A 21,226-nucleotide genomic window follows, 5' to 3' on the forward strand; every position below is an offset into this window, starting at 1 on the left:
ACCTTTATGTACAATGTCTGCACCCTCTAAATGTTGGCAGTCCAAAGTAAAAGCAAGGATCATCCCATCTCAACTTTGGCTGAACTCTGTACACCCTCAGTCTCTCTCAGGGTGGCAGCACTTGCGTTAACTTATTTATTCTGCAAAAATACTGTCAGCACTCACAATAGGCCAGGCTCTGTGCTACAGATACAGTGTTGACTAGGAGAAGCTCAGAGTACTGGGAATACTTAAACAGATGTGATTAAAAAACTGCCATGTGAGACAGGATATAGTAGAAGATTATGCTAAGTATAAACTCAAAGAGCCAAAAGACATAGAATTCTGGAACATTAGGGAGAAGATGGTGGGGAAAGACGTCATTAAGAAGTGACATCTGGGGCTTCCCTGGTGGCGCAGTGGTTGAGAGTCCTCCTGCCGATGCAGGGGACACGGGTTCGTGCCCCGGTCCGGGAAGATCCCACATGCTGCGGAGCGGCTGGGCCCGCTGAGCCTGCGCGTCCGGAGCCTGTGCTCCGCAACGGGAGAGGCCACAGCGGTGAGAGGCCCGCGTACCGCAAAAAAAAAAAAAAGAAGTGACATCTGAGCTCAGCACTGACTGAGGATTAGGAGCTCTCCCAGCGTGATGAATGGGTGCTACCCTCTTCTGTCTTTTCAGGATAGGCTCTTCCACTTCTCTGAGACTCTATTCAATGAACTCCGTGAACTGAATAAAGACAGGAAAGAAAGCTGGAGCAACAGAAGACCCGCTCATTAAATCGAGGCAGTGTATATGACTGAAGTCCTGCCCTGCAAAACAAAGTTGGTTTCCTTCCACAGGGGCGATTTAGCATGTACTTTTCATCTCCAATACATAAAGATATTATTTTAGTAAAACCACCCTCCACCTCCAAGTAAACAGACACATAAATTATAGCTGGGCTTCAACATGCACATTTTAATAGATTCATTATACATGGACTATCTCAATAATATGGCAATAATCATGGCTAAAAAAATTAAATAAATCAGGTTAACACATCAAAATAGACCCTCACTTAAAAAATTATGAATCAGTGAACTATAAAATCTAGCCCTCATTTATTTATTCAAATATTAATATTTAAAACATTTGTCATATGTTTAAAAATCTCTTAGAAATTTACCTTTTTACTAAGCCTTTTTGGTATTTATCACATAACAGCAAGGATATCCTTATTAGAAAAAAGGGAATTTAAACAACCTAATTTGAAGTGGGCTTTTGTTCTTTTCTTTTATCTACACAGAATGACTCACAAAGATTGTACCTAAGAGATGGCTGGGAATATTATGAAATTAAAATTTGTAACTAGCTGAAATTAGCATATCTACTTATTCCTCAGGTAAAGAACCAATATGAAAATCTTAGCTAATTTTATAAAGACTGAAATTTAAGAAACAAGAAAGCAATGCTTATAATTTCATTTGCATCCATGCATGTATGGAAATATTATATTTTGTAGTTCTGTAACAGCCCTTCAACTCATTTTTTAAACTGCACTTAAGTTTCCCATGTAAGGATGACTGGAAGTTCATTAGATGTTTAGGAGAGCTTTTCTAGTTCTGAAAGTAAGAAATTTTAATTTGAGTACCTGATTTTGCTTTTGTATTTACATATTGACCCAAAGAGATGGCAATAATTATATTAAGATTTTAAGATTTATGAAAACTTACCACTTCCTTTATCTCCTTTGATCTTATCAACTTTAGTCTAATCCATTTGGTTGGAGGAAATTGATGCTCAGACCTATTCAAAGTCATGTGCCAAATATAGAAGGTCCCAGATCTTCTAATGTGAAGTTCTGTGTATTTTCTATAAAAATTCACACTACCTCTGTCTTGTACCAGCATGGATACCACCATGAAGCCTCAATCTTTTCTTTAACCCTTTATCTTCTAGTCAATAGAAATGTAAGTTCTTTCCTTTGTTCATTCAATGAATATTTATTGAAAACCATTATGTACCAATCACCAGGGTACAGACAAAGTCCCCAGTCTTCTTAGAGCTTACATTTAAGAGAAAGAGGAGAACATGCATAAAAAATATAATATCATATAACCAACAAGGACCTACTGTGTAGCACAGGGAACTATACTCGATATTATGTAATAACCCATGGGGAAAAGAATCTGAAAAAGAATGTATATATATATATATATATATATATGTGTGTGTGTGTGTGTGTATACATGTATACCTATGTATATATATAACTGAATGACTTTGTTGTACACCTGAAAGTAACACATCGTAAATCAACTATACTTCAATAAAAAAGTAAAAAAATATATCATAGCATATGTAATATTGCCAAATAGTGATATATGCAATGGAGAAACATACAGCAGTTAGGTACTGAGATCAACAGGAATTATACTTTAAATGGGGTGATCAGAAAAGTCTTTCTGAGGAGGTAGCATTTGAGCAGATTGGAGCAGAAATCTGCATGAAATAAGAATGAGAGCTCTGTAAAAATCTGAGCAAGGATGATTCTGACAGATAAAGAGCTAGCACAAAGGCCCTAACCTTTGGGAACGTGCGAGGTGAAGATCAAGGATTGGCAAGAAGGCCACTGCGTCTGGGCCCTAGTGTATGACGGGAAGTGGCAGGAAGTGAGGGCAGATTGTGGAGTGGTCTAGTAAACCATAGAAAGAGTTTCAGATTTGTTTTCTAGGAGGCCATTGGAGGGGTAGCCTCCAGCGGTAGAGAAGGGGTATGCATGGCTTGGCTAATGTTTCAAAGGGCTCATTCTAGAAGATAAGAAAATAGACACCTTCCCTTTAAAAAATTTTTTTCCTAGAAGGACTGAGCTTTCAAGAAGAATCTCTGGAGAAGCTGAACACAGGTTTTCCCTTGTCTCTATTAAATTCCCATTATGAAAGACAGCTTACATTATGCTGAAAGCTTAAAAACATTGTCTCCAAAGATTTTAACACACCAGAAGGTTGTAAGATGCTTCTATATCTGAAGCAATGATTGGTTCATTCAGAAAGAAAAATTAGCGCTGTGGCTTGCTGGAGCTGGTATCCGGTAAGTATTAGCTTTTTCCCAGAAGTTTCTCTCTGGGTCAGTAAATTTGTCAGCTACTGGTTCTCTTGGTCACATAAAAAAGGATACAAAAGGACCAGTCTAATTAAGCCAGATGATTCATGGAGACATAACATTCCCCAAAAAAATATTTATGTGGCATTTTTAGGGCCCTTACTTTGCCCGAGTCTAGACAAAGGTAAAGTGGAATCTATTTATCCTATCCACCAACAACTAAGGAGGATTTCATGTCCCTGTGATACTAAGGTCCATCTACTAAAACGGACAACTGTGGATGGCTTCCACTGGAGGCAAGAGCAAGTGAGACAGGCAAAGGTATGGTACAGACGAGGCCTTCACAGCCACACACCATTCTTTAGGTGACTGTGGTGACTCACCTGAAATACTTAGAGTGTTTAGTGGAAAGTGGGAACGATGATGGGGAGCTTTGCATACACGAGAGCAAACAAAAAAAATCAGATCACTGGGGGCTCAACTCACAGGCCGCCGCCTCCTTGAAGCCTCCCTTGAATTTACAGAACCAATTCCTTTCTCTTTGAGCTTCTTTAACAGTTTCTATTCCACAATGACCTCCCCTACGGTAGCACTGTCTAGTTGTGTGTGAATAAATCTAGCTCCTGGAGGAGAGGTATTACATCCTATTCATTTTGTACCCCCTACAGCATCTGTAGCACAGCAGATGGTCAACATGTGTTTGATGAAAGAATCTGAATGAAGACATAACTGTTAACATCCGTTTCAATAAGATGTACATGTATAATCTTCACAACAACTTTATGAGTTAGGGACTATATCTCAATGTTGAAGATGACAAAATTAAAGTCTAGCAAGGTCATGGAGACTTAAGATGAGACTGAAACCAGGTTCCAAAGGAACCTTCACATTACAGGTAAATTCATTAGTAAGTAGATTTTTAAGGGAAAAGGCAACATAAAAAGCATGTTAGTGGGAAAAGTTTAATTGTCACTTAATAAGTACAGCTAATAACGGTCTGTCAAAAAGAATATAGTTAGAGTCAATGATTACTTTTATTTTTCAAGTTAAGAAATACTTGACACATGTAAAATAATGTGACATACATTCAAGTTATAAAGTATGAGAATAAAAACACCCCAGTATCCACCACCAGTTTAATAATTAGAACAGAACCAATGCAGAAGCCCTCTGTGCTCCTTCCACACTGTCCTTCTACCCCTTGCCAAGAGGTCACCATTACCCTGACTTTTTGTGTTTATCATTTGCTTGCCTTCATTTCTAATTTTCCCGCATATCTAATATCCTTACATGATATATAGTTCTCATTTTTAAAATTTTTAGATAAATCTTATCTATTCTTGGGCAAACTGCCTTTTTTCACTTAAAATCATATTTTTGAATTTAATCCATTTTGCAGTACACTTACATTGCTGTATCATACGCCACTGAAAGAACATGCTGTAAATGGTGTGAAGTTTTTGTCCTTTACGCCGTTGATGGAAATTTGTCTTATATCCAATAGCGTGTTATCACACAAAAAGCTTCTATTAACATCATTTCCCATCTTGCCTACTGGACATGTGTAAGAAGGTAGAATTTCTGGGTCAAAGACATGGTATGTTCAACCTCACTGCTTATTGTCAAATTATTTTCCTTAGGTCCTATATTACCTACCCCTTTACCAACAGCAGTGGTAAAGAGTTCCTACTGTCCTACATCCTCACCATCCTTTAGTGACATCAACTTTTATTTTTTGCCATCTGTAAGTATAAAATCACTGTGGTTTTAACTTGCAACCTCCCATTAGCAATTATTTTGAGCTACAGCATTATAATTAGTTCTGATATCTGAGAGAGTTCCCTCCCATGTTCTTGTTTGCCCTCAGAAATGTCTTGGCTATTCTTGGCCTTTGATCAGTCTGTATAAACTTTAGAATCAGCTTGCCAAGCTTCATGGAAAGCTCTGCTGGAATTCCACTGGAAATGGATCAAATCTGCAGATCATTTTGCAAAGTATCAATACCTTTAGGATGTTGAGTCTTTCTATTTTTAAACCTAATACATTTTTCTGAGTTAATTAGAGTAATGCTAGCTACTGCAACAAAGATATCCAAGAAAGTACAGAAGCTTACACTCTCCATTAATTTACTTCTTCCTCACATAATGGGTTTTCCTGAGCAGCAGGGAAATCTCCTCCAAGTAGTGGTTCAGGGACGCGGGATCCTTCCATCTTAGGGTTCTGCCAACTTCAAATCGGCTGTGTTCATCGGCCACAAGCCAGAAAGACGGCATAGAAATTAGCTGCACAGATCACCATCAGACCAGGTCTGACAGCGGTGCAAAGCGTGTCACCTCACATTTCACGAGCTAGAACTGTGTCACATGGTCACAACTAGCCACAAAGAAGGCTGGGATAAGTTTTCTGGCTCTGTGCCCAAAAGAAATGAGAATGAACCTACTAATTTAGGTCTTTCTAATATCTTTCTATAAATTTGTATGTTTCTCAGTAAAGCTTTCACATATTTTTGTCAGATTTATTCCTAGATAGATTATATTTATATTATATAAATATATAGATTATATATTTATGCTTTTTGTAAATGGCAGTTGTATTCCTATTTATCAGTTATGTTTCTGGTATTTAACCTTATCATCCAGCAACCATACTGAACTCTCTAGTAAATTCTAATAATTTGCTGTTACATTCTGGATTTGTATAGAGTTAATCGTATCACATGGGAAAATAGGTTTTGTTGTTTATGTTCCAATCTTTCTTTTAATTTTACCTGTATCTTTCTGCATTGGGTAGAGCCTCCTATAAAATACTGAACCTCCTGCAAACCAGGAAGAGAGCTCTCACCCAAGCCCAACCATTTATATATATAATATACTATATACTATATTATATGTAGTAGTAGAGTTGCCCAAATACTTTCTAATCATGTAACTCTCTACTATAACTGTAGTTGTGTTCACTCATTATAGCATTTATCTGTACCGCTTCTCTTTTTCTTTTGATCAGTATTTTCACAGTTTGTTAGTTTCATTAGTTTTTCAAAACATCCTGACTTCATATCCTTTTATATTTTATAAATTCATGTTCTTAACTTTGTTTTTTCCTTCTCTTTTCTTTGTTTTTTCCCCCTTTTCCATATTCTTAAGTTGAATACTTATAATTTTTAGCCTTCTTTATTTCCTAGTTGAAACATTAAAAGCTATAAACATTATTCTCACTGTCATTTTAGTTGCAACCCACATGTGTTGATATGTAGTGTTTTCTACTATGCAATTCTGTTTTATAATATTCATTAAAATTTCTTCTTCATTGATCCTTTGAGTTATTTTGAAATATCCTTTAAATTCCAATGAGATGAATTCAAACATTTTTAGTGATTTCTTCATTTTTTATTTATTTTTATTTATTTATTTTTTTTACTTTAAATTTTTATTATGGTAAGAACACTTAACAAGAGATCTAGCCTTTTAAATTTTGAAGCAATTTTTAAGTCAGCCGTACAGTTCTTTTTTTTAACATCTTTATTGGAGTCCTGTTTTTTAAATTTTGTTATTGATTTCTACCTTACATAATTTGATGTCACTGAACAAAACCTTTATGTTCCTAAATATTTTGGGAGTGAAGAGGAAGTGACCTCAATGACTTTTTTCTTTTTTAACAAATTGTTTACTCAGTCATTTTATATTTTTATTTATTTATTTTTTGGCTGTGCTGTGTAGCATACGGGATCTTAGTTCCCCGACCAAGGATTGAACCCGTACCCCCTGCATTGGGGGCACAAAGTTTTATCCACTGGACCACCAGGGAAGTCCCCTCATTGACCTTTCATTCATTCTTCTGTGCTAAGCAGTGTGTTAACGTCCAGCAGTAAATACCATAGCACAGTTGCTGCCATTATGGGGCTATCAGCACAGACGGGCACAGAGATCATAAAGAAGCAGGCAATAATATCAACATTTAATGTATTTTCTTAAACAATACTCAATGTAAGATTGAGGTGTTCTGTTATCACATGGGGTGTATTGCTCACATGAATTAATAGCACAGTCATATAGAACATTTATTGATGAGTGACAGCTGAGATTTACTGGATTACAACCAAGTTTTCTCCTGTGCAACCCCAAGAAGGGTTGTTACTATATAAATTCTGCTTGGGTTGAGAACAAGGTCAGTTTTTAACTCTTTAAGTACTGTCCTACATCTTAATATCACCCCAGATTCATTCATTATAACCAGAAGGAGGACTCATAACCATGACTGCCTTCATCAGCTCCCCCTGGCCTTGAAAGTGAAGAAAAAATTAGGCAATTATTGGATGGGCAGAAGAGAGATGGTAATGTGAGAATATCCATTGTCTTTTAGTAGTATCTGCTAATGCTTCGTCTCTACCTAATATGTTTCCTGATGGAGACGGCTTAGACCAGGTAGGCTCCATGTGGGACTGAACCAGTCTGCACTCTCGATCATAAATTGGGGAAGAAGAGTAGAATCAAGTCGTCATCCCTCACTACAAACACATCTTCTGTAATGATCACTAAAGAGCAAACCTCTATAGCCTCTAGAGAGACACTTTCAAAACGCAGACCTTTCTCCTACTTAAGTCTTTTTTCCAGGCTTTTGCTGGTTATTCTTTGCTGAGGGGAAAAAAGCCTTTCCTTATGGTTGTCTTTAGATATCTGATCTCTCACTGATATTGCCAAGAAATGATAAAGGAAGATGAAAACACCACTTATGAAAATTTGAAGAATGAGACCAAGGTCATCCTTTCAAGGAGTCTTTCATCCTCAAGGACATTCATGTCCAAGTCTGGACTGCCCAGTGTCCGTCACCCAGACGTGCATTCCTGATGTGCTGGACCAGGCATCCTCACTGCCCTCACTTCTACTGGGACCCCCTCAGGAACCTTCAAAGGCAGCAGCACTGTTAGGCTGCCAGCTGCCAGCCCAATTCCTATTTTTTTTATATTTGCTGAAACTTGCTTAATGACCTAGTATATGATCAAATTTTGTTCATGTGCATTCTCTACATGCCAATTATATCAAGTTTATAAATTGTGTTGTACACATCTTCTAAAGTTTTAGTGAACTTTGGTCAGAATGTTCTATCAATTTCTGCAAGAGGAGTATTAAAATTTCCAACAGTTGTCCATTTCTCCTTACTAGTCTGTCAAATTCTGCTTCTTATTTTTGAAGCATTTTGGTAGGTAAATAAAAGATCAGGATTGTTACATTATCTTGGTAAAATGAACCTTCCATCGTCATATGGTAACACTCTCTATCTTTAGTAATACTTCTTCCCTGATACCAACATAATGAAACCTGCATTTCAATTTGCTGAATATTTCCCAGACACATTCTTTTCTATCCTTTTAATTTCAACCTTTCTGCATCCTCATGTTTTAGGTCTGTCTCTTGTAAACATCATTTTTATTTTTGAAATCTATTTGACAGTGTTTGGCTTTTATCTGAAGAGTTAAGTCTGTTTACATATGTTAAATTTCTTTCTACTTTCAATTTGTGTTTTCTCTTTGTTTTTTTTTCTAGGTTTCCTGTTCTCCTTTGCTTCCTTCTTTTAAAATGATTGACATCTTCTCCCACTTTTATTCCAATTACACCTACTCTCAGTTTACCTGCTGCTGTTGTTCAGTTATTTAGCATTTTCTCACTTTTAATACTACACAGTAGAGTGAGAATTATTACTTTATACCATAATTTTGAAAGATTTAACCACATGTTTACCATTTTTCTATAGTCACCACTCCCTGTTGCATCTTAAACCCTTCATCAGGGATTTTTCATCTCCCTTAAGCACATCCTTTTGTAGGTGGTTAACACTATCTTTGTTTAAAAATGTCTTTATTTCACCCTTCTTGAAAGATAATTTCTCTGAATTTATAATTCAAATTTGTTTTCTCTTGGAATTTTAAAGCTATTATTCCACTGCATTCTTGTTTCTATGGTTGCCGTTGAGATGTCAACTGAAAGCCTAATTTTTACTCCTTTATATGTAAACTGTCCTTTCTCTTTGGTAGCTTTTAAGACTTTGCTTTTGTTCTGCACTTTTACCACTACAATAGCCAACATGCAAGAGAGCCTAAATGATCCCCTTGTCCTGGTATTCAGAGGTGTCCTCTCTCAAATCAGGGCTGGCCCCGTGTGGCCGACAGAGCACAGTGGAAGCACCAGTGTGGGACTGAGAGTAAGTCTTAGAAGGCAGTGTAGATATTCCTCGGTCTCTTGAATGACTCATTCTGAGGGAAGCCAAGCCGCCACGCCATGAGGACGTTCAACCCGGAAAGAGACTCATATGGAAAAGCATTAAGACCACCAACTAACAGCCAGCATCAGTTTGCCAGCCAGAGGGGTGAGTCACCTTGAATGTGGATCTGCAGCCCTAGCCAACACTTGACAGAACTTCCTGAGAGACCCTGAGTCAGAACCAACCAATCGAACTACTCCCAAACCTCTGACCCACAGAAACTGTGAGAGATCGTCCACGATCCTTGTTATTTTAAGCCATTAAATTTTGGAGTGATTTGTTACACAAAGACAGAAGCTACAATAAATACAATTTGTCTCAGCTGGGATTTGTTGGGGTTCCTTTACCTGATGATTGGTATTTTCTATAACTTCTGGAAAATTCTCAGCCATTATTTCTTTAAATACTTTTCTCTCATTCTCTATATTTTTATCTTGGACTCCAATTGAACATTTTAAGAACTTCTCACTCTATTCCCCAAGTTTCCTAATTTCTTTTATTTTCCGTCTTTTTGTGTCTCTATGCTTCATTCTGTGTAAATTAGTTTATCTTTCAATTCACTGATTTTTCTGTTCACTTGTGAATCATCCATTATTTAACCTTTCCATTACATTTTTCAAATTGATGTATAATTTATAAGCAATACAATGCACAGATTTTTGGTGTACAGTTCATTGAATTTTGATGCAGATTATACTCATGTAACCACAACCACCATATATAGTCAAGAGACAGACAATTGCATTATCTCAGAAAGTTCCCTCATGCCCCTTTCCAGTTAAATGCTCCTCCCAGAGGCAACCGTTGCATTAATTTCTACCATCTATTCTACAACAGATGTAATCATAAAGAGGGATAGTCTTCTGTGTCTGCCTTCCTTTTGCTCCACAATTTTTAAACTTCATTCATGTTGTTGCCTGTAGTAATTCATTGCTTTATACTGTTAAGGAGAGTTCCATTGATGAATATACTACTATATGTTTATACATTGAATTGATGATGGGTATTTGGGCTCCTTCTGATATGGGGGCTTTCAGGAAAAAGTTGTTATGAAGATTCTTGTCCAAGAATTTTGAAAACACGATTTCAATTTTCCTGGATAAATAACAAGGAGTGGAATTTCTACTAAGGAGTGGAATTTCTTGTTGTAGAATAGGGGTATGTTTGACTCTATGAGAAACTGACAAATTATTCTTCAAACAGTTTATAATTTTGCTTTCCCACTTGAAATTTAGGCAAGTTTCCTCATCTACACTTGGTATTGTCAATCTTTTAAATTATAGCCACTCTAGTGGATGTGAAATGTCACATCTTTGTGGTTTTTATTTGTGTTTCCTAATGACTATTGATATTGTCTATTGATCATGCCTATGTCTTCTCTTGTAAAGTGATTTTTCAAGATCTTTGATCATTTTTAAAAACTGGGTTGTTTGTCTTTTCTTACTGAGTTCTTTATATATTTCTGGACACAAGTCCTTTGTCATGTAATGATATATTGCAAATATTTTCTACTAGTTTATGGCATGGCTATTCATTTTCTTAACAGTATATTCTGATGATGAGAATGTTTTAATTTTGATGAAGTCCAATTATTGTGGACTGCATGTTTGTATCTCCCCTCCCCAAATTTATATGTTGAAACCCTAATCCCCAGTGTGATGGAATTTGGAGGTAAAGCCTTTGGGAGATAATTAGGTCATGAGGGTGAAACCCCCATGATGGAATTAGTACCCTTATAAGAAGAGATAGTAGAGAGCCCTCTCTCTGTGTGTCTCTCTCTGTGTCTCTCTCCCATGTGAAGAAAAGAGGAGACAGCTCTCTATAAACCAGGAAGTTGGCCCTGACCAGACACCAGATCAGCCAGCACCTTGACCTTGAACTTTCCAGCTTCTAGAACTAAATAAATTGTTGTTTAAGCCACCTAGTCTATAGTATTTTTGTTATAGTAGCCTGAACTTTTCAAGCTTACTACTAGTGTTCTAAGAAATCTCTGCCTAGCCCATGTTGTGAAGATATTACTCTATGCTTACTTCTGGGTGCTTTATAGGTCCATGATCCATCTTGAATTAATTTTTTTATATGGTGTGTGGTGGGAGTCATGTTCCTTTTTTTGACCATATATATCCAATTGTTTCAGCAATATCTGTTGAGAAGACTAGCCCTTCCACTTTTTCTAAAAAATCAGTTGACTGTGTATGTCTATTTCTGGACTTTATTCTGTTAGATTAAGTAATTTGTCCTTACACCATTATCACACTGCCTTGATTACTATAGCTTTATAGTGAGTCTGACATCACATATTATAAATTCTTCAATTTTGTTCTTCTTTTTTCAAAGTGGTTATTGACTCTTCTAAACTGCATTTCTGTGTAAATTTTAGAATAAACATCTCAGTTTCTAAAAATGGCTGCTCCAATTTTTATTGCATTGGCCTTAAATCTGTAGATCAACTGGACAAGACTGAACATCTTATGAAATACTGAGTTATATGATTTATGAACATAGTGTATTTTACCATTTAGTCATTTTTCTGTCAATAAAACTTTGTAGTTTTCAATGTAGAGGTCTTACACATTTTTACACATTTATTTTATGTTTTGATATTACAAATGGCATTTTAATTTCATTTATAAATATTTACTGCTAGTATATAAAAATTAAATTTTTATTTGTATATTGACTTTGTACCTGTAATTGTGCTTAATTTACTTATTCTGTCCAGAACTTGTTGGTAGATTCTTCATTCTTTTCTACATAAACAATCATGTTGTCTGCAGATAAAGACAGGTAACTTCTTCCTTTCTAATCTTTGGCCTTTCATTGCTTTTTTGTGTTCTATTTCTTTTGCTAAGACCTCTGTTACGATTTTGAAAAAACATAGTGAAAGAAAATAATCTTGTTCATAATCTAAATGGAAAATAGTCAATATTTCACTGTCAGGTATGATGTTAACTAAAGTTTATTCTTCATACCTTATACAATAAAGAGTGCTTTGAAATGAACAGCTGTATTAATATGGATTTCACCCAGTGTGGTTCCCTATTTTCAAGGTTTGAATGTCTATTTCTTGTTGCTCTCCAATGCTTTCACACATTTTCATACATATATTATAATTAACCTGAGCAAGGAGATTAGTCCAATGCAAGCTACTCCACCATTAATGAAAACTTCCATTGAATATTTAATTTCAATTATTATATTCTTAATTTCTTAATAGAAGTTTTATTTGTTATTTTTTTTCTAAACATGTTAGATCCTTTTTGAGATTCTCTGTTCCTTACTCATTTGTTAGTCCCTCTCTTACTTTTAAAAAACTTAGATGTATTTATTTTATATTTTGTATCTGATTACTGCAATATGTGAGACTTTTATGTGCCTGCCAAATAATGTTCCTGGCACCTTTTTTCCTCATGCATATAACATTATTTTTTAATGTGAGCTTATATTCCCTGGAAGTTTATCTCTGGGAGTTCTCTGTATCCTAAGTTGAGAGAACATTCTTCCAGAGAGAATATACATTGATTCGTGGAAACTTGGGCATACTACCAACATGGATCCATTTTCATTTAAATTTTTTCTTGGGGTTCTCCATCCTTGAAGACTGGGCATCCAAAACCCCATGAAGACCAGCCTGTGGCCAAGTATTCTTAGACTCTTTTGTTCCTCTACCAAGAGCCCAATAATGAGAAAAGCATGTTTTCTTGCATGTACTCTGCCTTTAGACATTAGATTTTTCCCCTGTTTTCTTTTTCTCTGAAAGTATAATCTGTATGATTCCTGGCTCTTGACAATGTTCTCTGATTCAACTTTCCACACTGCCCAGGTCCAAAACTTGGTCTCCTGTTCCCAGAAGGTACAGCAATTAAAATAAAACCTCTAGGCCACCTAGGATTGCTGGGTGCCCACAAGACAGCAGCTTCAATGTTTGAGTTCCACCCTTCACTACTGCCCAAGTTTGGTTCTCGGCCTCAGGGAACTCCCAGTGCTGTCTTATAAAGTCAGCCAGGCATATAATACTGCTTTTCATGTTTCCTCCAGTACTTGAGACATTTTGTATAAGAGAATTTCAATATATCTGGTTTGAAATATAGCTAGAAATGGAAATACTCAACATTTACTTTTTAATTTCTAAAGGCTTTAGTTATTACTCTTCATTTAGCTGGTTGTCAAATGAGTTAGCTGATGGATAACAATGGCTAACAAAAGAGATGGTTATGGACATCTATGCCTATAAATACTGAATATACTACCTGATTTCTTAAAAATAGGTATGAAAAGAAGAAAACAAATATCATACTTTAATGCATATATGTGGAATCTAGACAAATGGTACAGATGAACTTATTTGCAGGGCAGGAACAGAGATGCAGAAGTAGAGAACAGACATGTGGATACAGTGGGGAAGGGGAGGGTGGGACGAATTGGGAGATCAGCATTGACACGTATATACTACCATATGTAAAACAGATAGCTAGTGGGAACCTGCTGTATAGCACAGGGAGCTCAGCTCAGTGCTCTGTGATGACCTAGATGGGTGGGATGGGTGTGGGGTGGGAGGGAGGTCCAAGAGGGAGGGGATATATGTATACGTATAGCTGATTCACTTCATTGTACAGCAGAAACTAACACACCATTGTAAAGTAACTATACTCCAATAAAAAAAATAATTGAATAGAAAAAAAGAATGAATTTAATGGATAATCTACATCCTTCATGATGGCTTTACTTCTAGAATATTCCAAAAGGTTTTTCTAAAGAGCTGTAAGAGGCATACCCAATGAAGGAATTGTGAAGGAGACAAGGGACTAAGGCCTTGTGTTAGTACCTCACCAGTTCCCAAAGCTGTCTTTCATGGATAAAATAAAGCTTGAATGCATCAAAATGTTTCTTGGAAGTCAGCCAGATTTCACATGAAAGGACTTACTTTATTCCTTCACTATGGAGAGAAATCATCTAGCAATTACACATCATGAATTTAATTCCTAAGGTTAAATTGAACACTATAACATGTGGATGATAAAACACATCTCATCAATTGTTAAATATATTAACTGCAAAATGTTTATTTAGCACAGCTTTACACTTTAAATGGTAGCTATTATTATTTCCATATAAAAAAGTTCTGTTATTAGAAACTTCTAATACCTTTGTAAATGTTAAGTTCAGAGATGGTTTAATGTCCTTGAGCTCCTGACAAAAGGGACTCAGGGAAAATTCATCCTGATGACGTTCCCTCCTGAGATCCAAAATGCCTGCTTTCTACTATTATGACTGCCCATTTCTCTTACAGTTTTGCACCAGAAGCAGTTTACATGACTGGTAGTATTTTTTTCTGTTGTGCGACATGCAAGGGGATTCATCTTAGGCATGCTATCCATTACAAAGATGCATGGCAAGGAAAGTCTCTGTCCTCAAGGAAACTACAGTCTTGTGTTCTGATTCTCAACCCTGGTTGTACCTTAGAATCACTCACAAATATTTTTTTAAACTACCAACATTCATATGTGTATCTTTTCCCCCTCTACAGACAGTGGCTGTCTTGGGACAGAAACTATACTATCTTCTTTCCTTATTCCTCATAGCTAATCCCTATATGTAGCAGGAATTTATTAAAACCTACCTGAAATTATATAAAAATGCTAACAAAATCCAATTTTAAAGGCTTTCTATTATTTGAATCCTTAGTAGGAGTCACAAATATGGGTGAAACCTTCAATGCCTAGGCCAAAAAGAATGTACTTGTAGCACAGCTCCCTGTGTTAAGTGTGCTGATTTCAAAGGCCATATCCCCCAGAATGACAATAACAAATGTACCAAAATTAAAAGAGAATTGCAACTGTAACACAGCTTTGTGTTTAGAAATATCTCATACGATACTGTAAGTTGCAGAATTTGTCTTACCAATTTAAGATAGCCCTCAGCATCTAGAATTAAGTTTTCTGGTTTCAGGTCTCTGTAGATAATACCTAGTCGATGCAGGTAATCAAATGCTTCTGTCACACAAGCAACGCAGAACTTGGAAGTGGGTTCATCAAAGCTGCCTCTGCAATGAAATCATTTTCCCTCTTAATACTCTAGACACACATCCTTGTTCTAGATTCTAGGTGTCAATTACTATACAGTAAATTTATGCAATATAAACGTTTTGTATGGCATTAGCACTAAAAAATACTTCATGCTGCCAATGAATTAGACCACTGATTATAAAGAAATTTAGGGGGATACTTGATGCAAACAAGAACCACTTCACTAAAATTAAAGTGTCTACATCCAAACAATTGTTTCTGGCAATCATATATGAACATATAAAATGGAAAGACAAGAAACTAAAACTTTTCAAAGACATCTCTGGCAAACTCTGGGGAAAATGCAACTATTTCAATGGAGCGCTTGAACCAGACTTCTCCATTTGATTGCTTGACTAAAAACGACTCAAGTGACCATTTTCATTTCCTGTTTGTATAGCTTGTAACAATAACCTATGTAGAAACGGGGTCATAACTCTTTCCTATTTAGTGCACCTTGATGATATTAGAGTTGCCCTGTGTCAGCACTGTGTGTAGGTTTACATATTGAATTATTGAAATGTGGTGGTGATTTGCTGCATGGTATAATAGAAGGCTGTGGCTTTGGAACAAGAGAAACTGGTTTTGACTCCTTCTTCTTCCACTAACTGCATGCTTAGGCAAGTTGTTCTGCTGTTCTGAGCCTCAGATCCGTATCTGTAAAATGGGTTTACTACTGACTTAACAAGGCTGTTTTATGGATCAGGTAAAGTGCCTAACACTAGAGTAGGAACTCCCACCTCTAAATAGATTTATATTTTCTAAAACGATTTGCCTATGGAAGCAAAGATGGAAGACGCAAATGCTTCTGCAGGTATCATGCAAGTTTCCTCAACCCTTCCAGGTTTCCCACATTCAGATCCATCCAACAATATGTTCCCAGTACAACACATGAATCTCTACTCAGATGCTGAAAAGTCTCTTATTACCTAGGTCGGTGATTCTTGACCATGAATGAACATTAGAATTGCCTGAAAGGCAGTTAAAAGTCATTTTCTGGACCCTTTGCAACTGAACCAAATCAAAGCATTTGGCATTAGGGCCCAGCATTTTTACTTTGTTAAAGCTACCCATGAGACTGTGACGTGAAGCCAGGGCTGAGAATCACTAAGCCAGGGAATGCTGTCTAAATGTTTGGCCTGGCATTAACCTCCACAGCCTAATGCAAAGCCACCTTCCCACCTCCTTTTCTGCTGCCCTTGTCCTCTATTCAAATTCTGCTCTTACTCAGCAAGTTAAGACACTTAATCCTATCCTAATGTTCCTGCGGTTTACCTTCCTCTCTGACTTTCCAAATTTTGTCTTTAGAGTTTAGCTCGAGTCCTTCCTTGACCATCACATTTTTCTATCTTTCCTCTTCTCCAAGCTCACTATCCACAACACTCATTGGACATTTCGTTACAAACTGCCAACTTCTTTGTCATATTTAGTTTTCACGTTAAATAATGAAATGTTTTAGAATTGCACATTACATTATCTCCCAAAACAAAATCTAAACTCATTGGAGGAAAACGCTATACTTTGAGGGGTTAGAACAGTTTACTTTGTTTAGAAAACTCCCACACTGTCTCCTAAGGAGCCTTATACATAGGTGGAGCTTAGTAAATACCTGTGGTTTTGATTGCCTGGAAATCACCCCTTTTGTAAAACTGAATCTTTGCAGACATTTCACTCTGCCTTTCAGTCCGGGCTTCCCCACTCTCCACCCCTTTCATCATCTCTCTTCTCAAGATTCGGAATCAGTAACATCTGGGTTTATACTTACTCTGCCTCATACTAACCATGTGACATGGATGGTTCACACTCTAAGCCTGGGCTTCTTTAATCCCTAATATGAGAATGACAATAACTGCTTTACAGGGTGCCTATTACATGATTATAATGTTAGCTAAGAAAATATCACTATTACTACTTTTTTATCAAGTGATAATACGTTCTTAGACTCATTTCTTAATAACTTTCTTCATGCCTCTTTAAATGATCATGAACATAGCATTTTTTAGATGACACAGGAGGAGACAAAAGTTATTGTTTATTATTCTTTTTCATTACCTGTCTCTTAATATACTCCATAGCTCCCCACCTAAGCAGGCCTCCAGAAGCATGTATACATACTTATTATCCTTGAAAGTGCGATATAATCTGTGAAGATAAAGAAAAGCACAGTTATTATTAGAAACCCAGTTTTAAAACGTCTTCCAAGTTGCTTAAGAGCATCATCAATAATACTTTGGGGGCTTCCCTGGTGGCGCAGTGGTTGAGAGTCCGCCTGCCGATGCAGGGGACACGGGTTCGTGCCCCGGTCCGGGAAGATCCCACACGCCGCGGAGCGGCTGGGCCCGTCAGCCATGGCCGCTGAGCCTGCGCGTCCGGAGCCTCTGCTCCGCAACGGCAGAGACCACAACAGTGAGAGGCCCGTGTACCAAAAAAAAAAAAAAAAAAAAAAAGCATAGATGCTACTCATTATAGAGGCACTTTACATCACCCAGAGATCTCTAAAGCTACACTCCAGGAGCATTAAGACAGGTAGGAAAAAATATGCCTTAACTGGCCTACACCACTAACCCATGAATTCACAAGAGAGCCATGGCCTAGAATAATACATTTCTCTTGTAAACTCTGGCGATAGCTAAAGAAAGCAGTAACTGTAAAGGCGGTGGATCTTCTGGCACCTAGGCACTGTTAGGACCAGCTCCTCAACAACCTAAATACGTCCAGATGCCACTTCTTGTCGAAATTCAACAGCAGCACGTCCCCTGAAGGGTTCTGAATGAATTCTTGCTTCCCAAATTCTGCATTGGGTCTGAGTTAAATAAGCAGTTCAAATTATTGCCACAATAATTTTATATTCACACACACACATACAAACACACACATATACCCCACACGCTTTCCTGAGATTTATCCAAGAATAAAAAAATCTGGACTCTTGACTTCAGATCTCAAACTTCTAACATTTTATGTATCATCGCTGTGACTGGGCTGGAGAATTCAGAGCGAGGCCTTCTCTTCCTCCTCTGTCCTCTTGCATGGAAACACTCAAAAGGAGAGCCTAAGATGCTAAGTTCTGGGAGCGAGATGCTCGCTTACTTCACGATGAAGGGGGAGCACAGCTCTTCCAGGATCCTCTTTTCTGCGTAGACATGCTCCTGCTGTTTCGTGTCAACTATGTGCTTTTTCCTTATACACTTCATTGCAAAAGCAACATTCTCATTTTTTACCTTAACCTAGGGAAGAAGAGAACAAGCCCTCAAAATGAACTTACTAGGAAAGATTTGCAATATCTACGTAAAACATGTTAACTAATGAGAGTTCGAATTCTTTCACATTTAAATAGCATGTAAGCTTTTAACCACTTATCCCTCCGGGAACTGAATTTTATCCAGGTGTACACACTTCCTTTTCACTGTAATTTCCAAAAGAGTTCACATATCTGGAACATGGCTCTAGAATGCTTGTATTGAAACAAGAAAAATACTCTAGTTAGAAGATTGAATGTTTAGAAATCTCTTCAGTTTTGAGTATGTGACATGAAAAACTTTGGCCAGAATTGCCAAAAACTGTTTTTTCTTAATAGTCACTTCTTTGAGTTTCAAAACAAGACATATTAAATCAAGATTCATATCTGCACGATCCAATATAATAGCCACTAGTCGCATAAAGTTAATTTTAAATTGATTAAAATTAAAAATTCAGTTCCTCAGTTGTGTGATCCAAAAGCTCTCCAGCCACATATAGCCAGTGGCTACCCTACTGGACACACAGATACTGAACATTTCCATCAGCGCAGAAAGCTCTGTTGGAGACCATGCTCTAGATGGACAAACAGGACTTTCCCTTAAAAGGAAATTTTTAAAATTTAATAAGCATTCAGATAGACTTTTAAAACTCCATTAGCAGACTATATTTGACAAGTAATGAAACTGTGCAGAAATGGTTGCACCCCACATTTTGCTCACAGTTGCCATTAGTGCTGCCTATGACTTTTAAATCAATGGTGGAATTATTGTTTCAATTATTATTATCTAACTATATAAAAAGGAAACCTCAGCATTGTTAATTCAATCCTTTTGCCAAGATCTTGATGAAAAATACAGCAGATGGATCTCTCCCTTATCTCTCCATATGGCAGAAGAAACACTACAAATACTCTTTGGCCTATTAAGAAATCGTTTCTTCCCCCCTTACCCAAGAATTGACTGGGTGTAAAGTTTACTACCCAGAGTCTCCTGGCAGCATTTCAGATCTGCTCACACCCAGGCCACCCATCAGATGGAAGTGTCAGCATAGTTCCCAAGGTTAATGTACAGTGAATTGTTACAAATCTTCTGGGCAAAGAAGGGCTTGGTAATTGCCAAGGGTTCAGAGCCATCTCTACCCAGTAAGGTCACAGATCTCCATTCTACCATTTCCTCAGAGCACTTGATCTGACAGCACCGCTCTGCTACTCTTTGGAAGCTGATTATAAAGCTCAGAGAGGTGGTGATATGGAAGATGCAGCCGAAATCAGGCCATAAGTTCCCAGCTGTCCTGACCAGCACTACAGAAGGCTGCTCTTCAAACATCTCCTTGCATTCAGCTTTTTTTTTTTTTGATAGAAAATTTGGCAACCCAAAAATAGAATAATGAAAGCCAAATACAGACATGGCAGGGGAGTTGTTTAAGAAATGGAGCTATGATATTAAAGATTTCATTTCTATGACACTTTCACTGGACACATTCTTCTTTGCTTTAGCATACAGTTAACATTTTGCTGTTAGGAAACACATTTTATGTTTTGTAGCCTTTGGGTATGGTTACTGGTACATTCTCCAATAACTAACTGCCCTCAAGAAAAAAAAATCACAAAAGGATGTGATGTAAGAGGCTTGAAATTGCAGCTATATTATTATAAGTTACTAGCACAGACCTGCTATTACACAACATAAAGAGTGAAAAGTGTACTTTCTCAATTTCTGTTCAAAGCAATGTTTAGATAGCAATAACAATGCATATATTCCTCTGACATACACTGGAATACAAAACAAAAAATAGTCAAAAGGCTTCTCTCAGATGCTTGAAACGTAAACCCCTTACAAGCTCAACTCTTCCGAACCCACCAACGCCCAGTGTTGCGATAATCTCAAGGTTCTGGAATGGGGATGATGAGGAAAATCTGGCCACTTTCTCCTTCAGCTGAATCATCTCCAAAGAGAGTGCTTTGGACAGCTTCCAGCTAGACATGGATCTCCTGTAGGAGATAAGAGAAACTTTACATACGCTCCCTTTGGCAAGCAGGGGTCACGGCACACATAAATTCCACCCTTACAACAGTCTTATTTCTGCCAGTAATTACTGCCCATAGTTACCATAGAGCTTATCTCAACTCTTATAGGGTCAGATTCAGTTACATCTGGGGAGAAAAACAATAGACTATACAAATAAAAAACAGATATACTCACACACAATAAAAAACAGACAAAAGTCAAACTGAATCAATGAGAGGTAAAAACAGGTGAATTGTGTGGTATTTGAAATACATCTCAATAAAGCTGTTTAAAAAACAAAGAATCAGTGAGAGGAAATAAAACCAGAAAAGAGAGCCACTTCCTTCGTTGCACATACAGGAGGATTCCACACTGAGAATCTTTGCCATATTTTGCTATTTTTGTCAGATCTTGAAGATTTCTCTGGCTGAACCAGAATAACTGCTTTGTGAAACATGAAAAATACAGTTCATATTTTATGTCTAAGTATTGTTACTTGGAAATACTCAATTCTCTTTTAATTAGAGTTTACTGTTCTGGGTTACGTATTTATAAATTGTTCTCACTACAAAAGGCCTTTGGCATAAAAACTGCAAGTA

The 21,226-nt window shown here is 37.0% G+C and overlaps 1 protein-coding gene across 2 annotated transcripts in view; it reads right to left on the reverse strand.

Annotated features, from left to right (window-relative positions):
* PRKG2 (protein kinase cGMP-dependent 2) overlaps nt 1–21,226 on the reverse strand; it is a gene marked incomplete at its 5' end in the record, with an annotated part of 83,431 nt that overhangs the window by 14,590 nt on the left and 47,615 nt on the right. Inside the window, 4 exons of one of the 2 annotated variants that reach the window (XM_079920507.1) lie at nt 15,218–15,359; nt 17,434–17,523; nt 18,472–18,608; nt 20,458–20,611. In XM_079920507.1, the coding sequence (XP_079776633.1) occupies nt 15,218–15,359; nt 17,434–17,523; nt 18,472–18,608; nt 20,458–20,611 (523 nt within the window). The remainder of the gene's footprint in view (nt 1–15,217; nt 15,360–17,433; nt 17,524–18,471; nt 18,609–20,457; nt 20,612–21,226) is intronic. The other variant, XM_079920506.1, reaches the window with a different exon arrangement.

The sequence above is a fragment of the Stenella coeruleoalba genome (genome assembly GCF_951394435.1).
Source record: "Stenella coeruleoalba genome assembly, chromosome: 4".
In the NCBI taxonomy this organism is placed as follows: domain Eukaryota; kingdom Metazoa; phylum Chordata; class Mammalia; order Artiodactyla; family Delphinidae; genus Stenella; species Stenella coeruleoalba.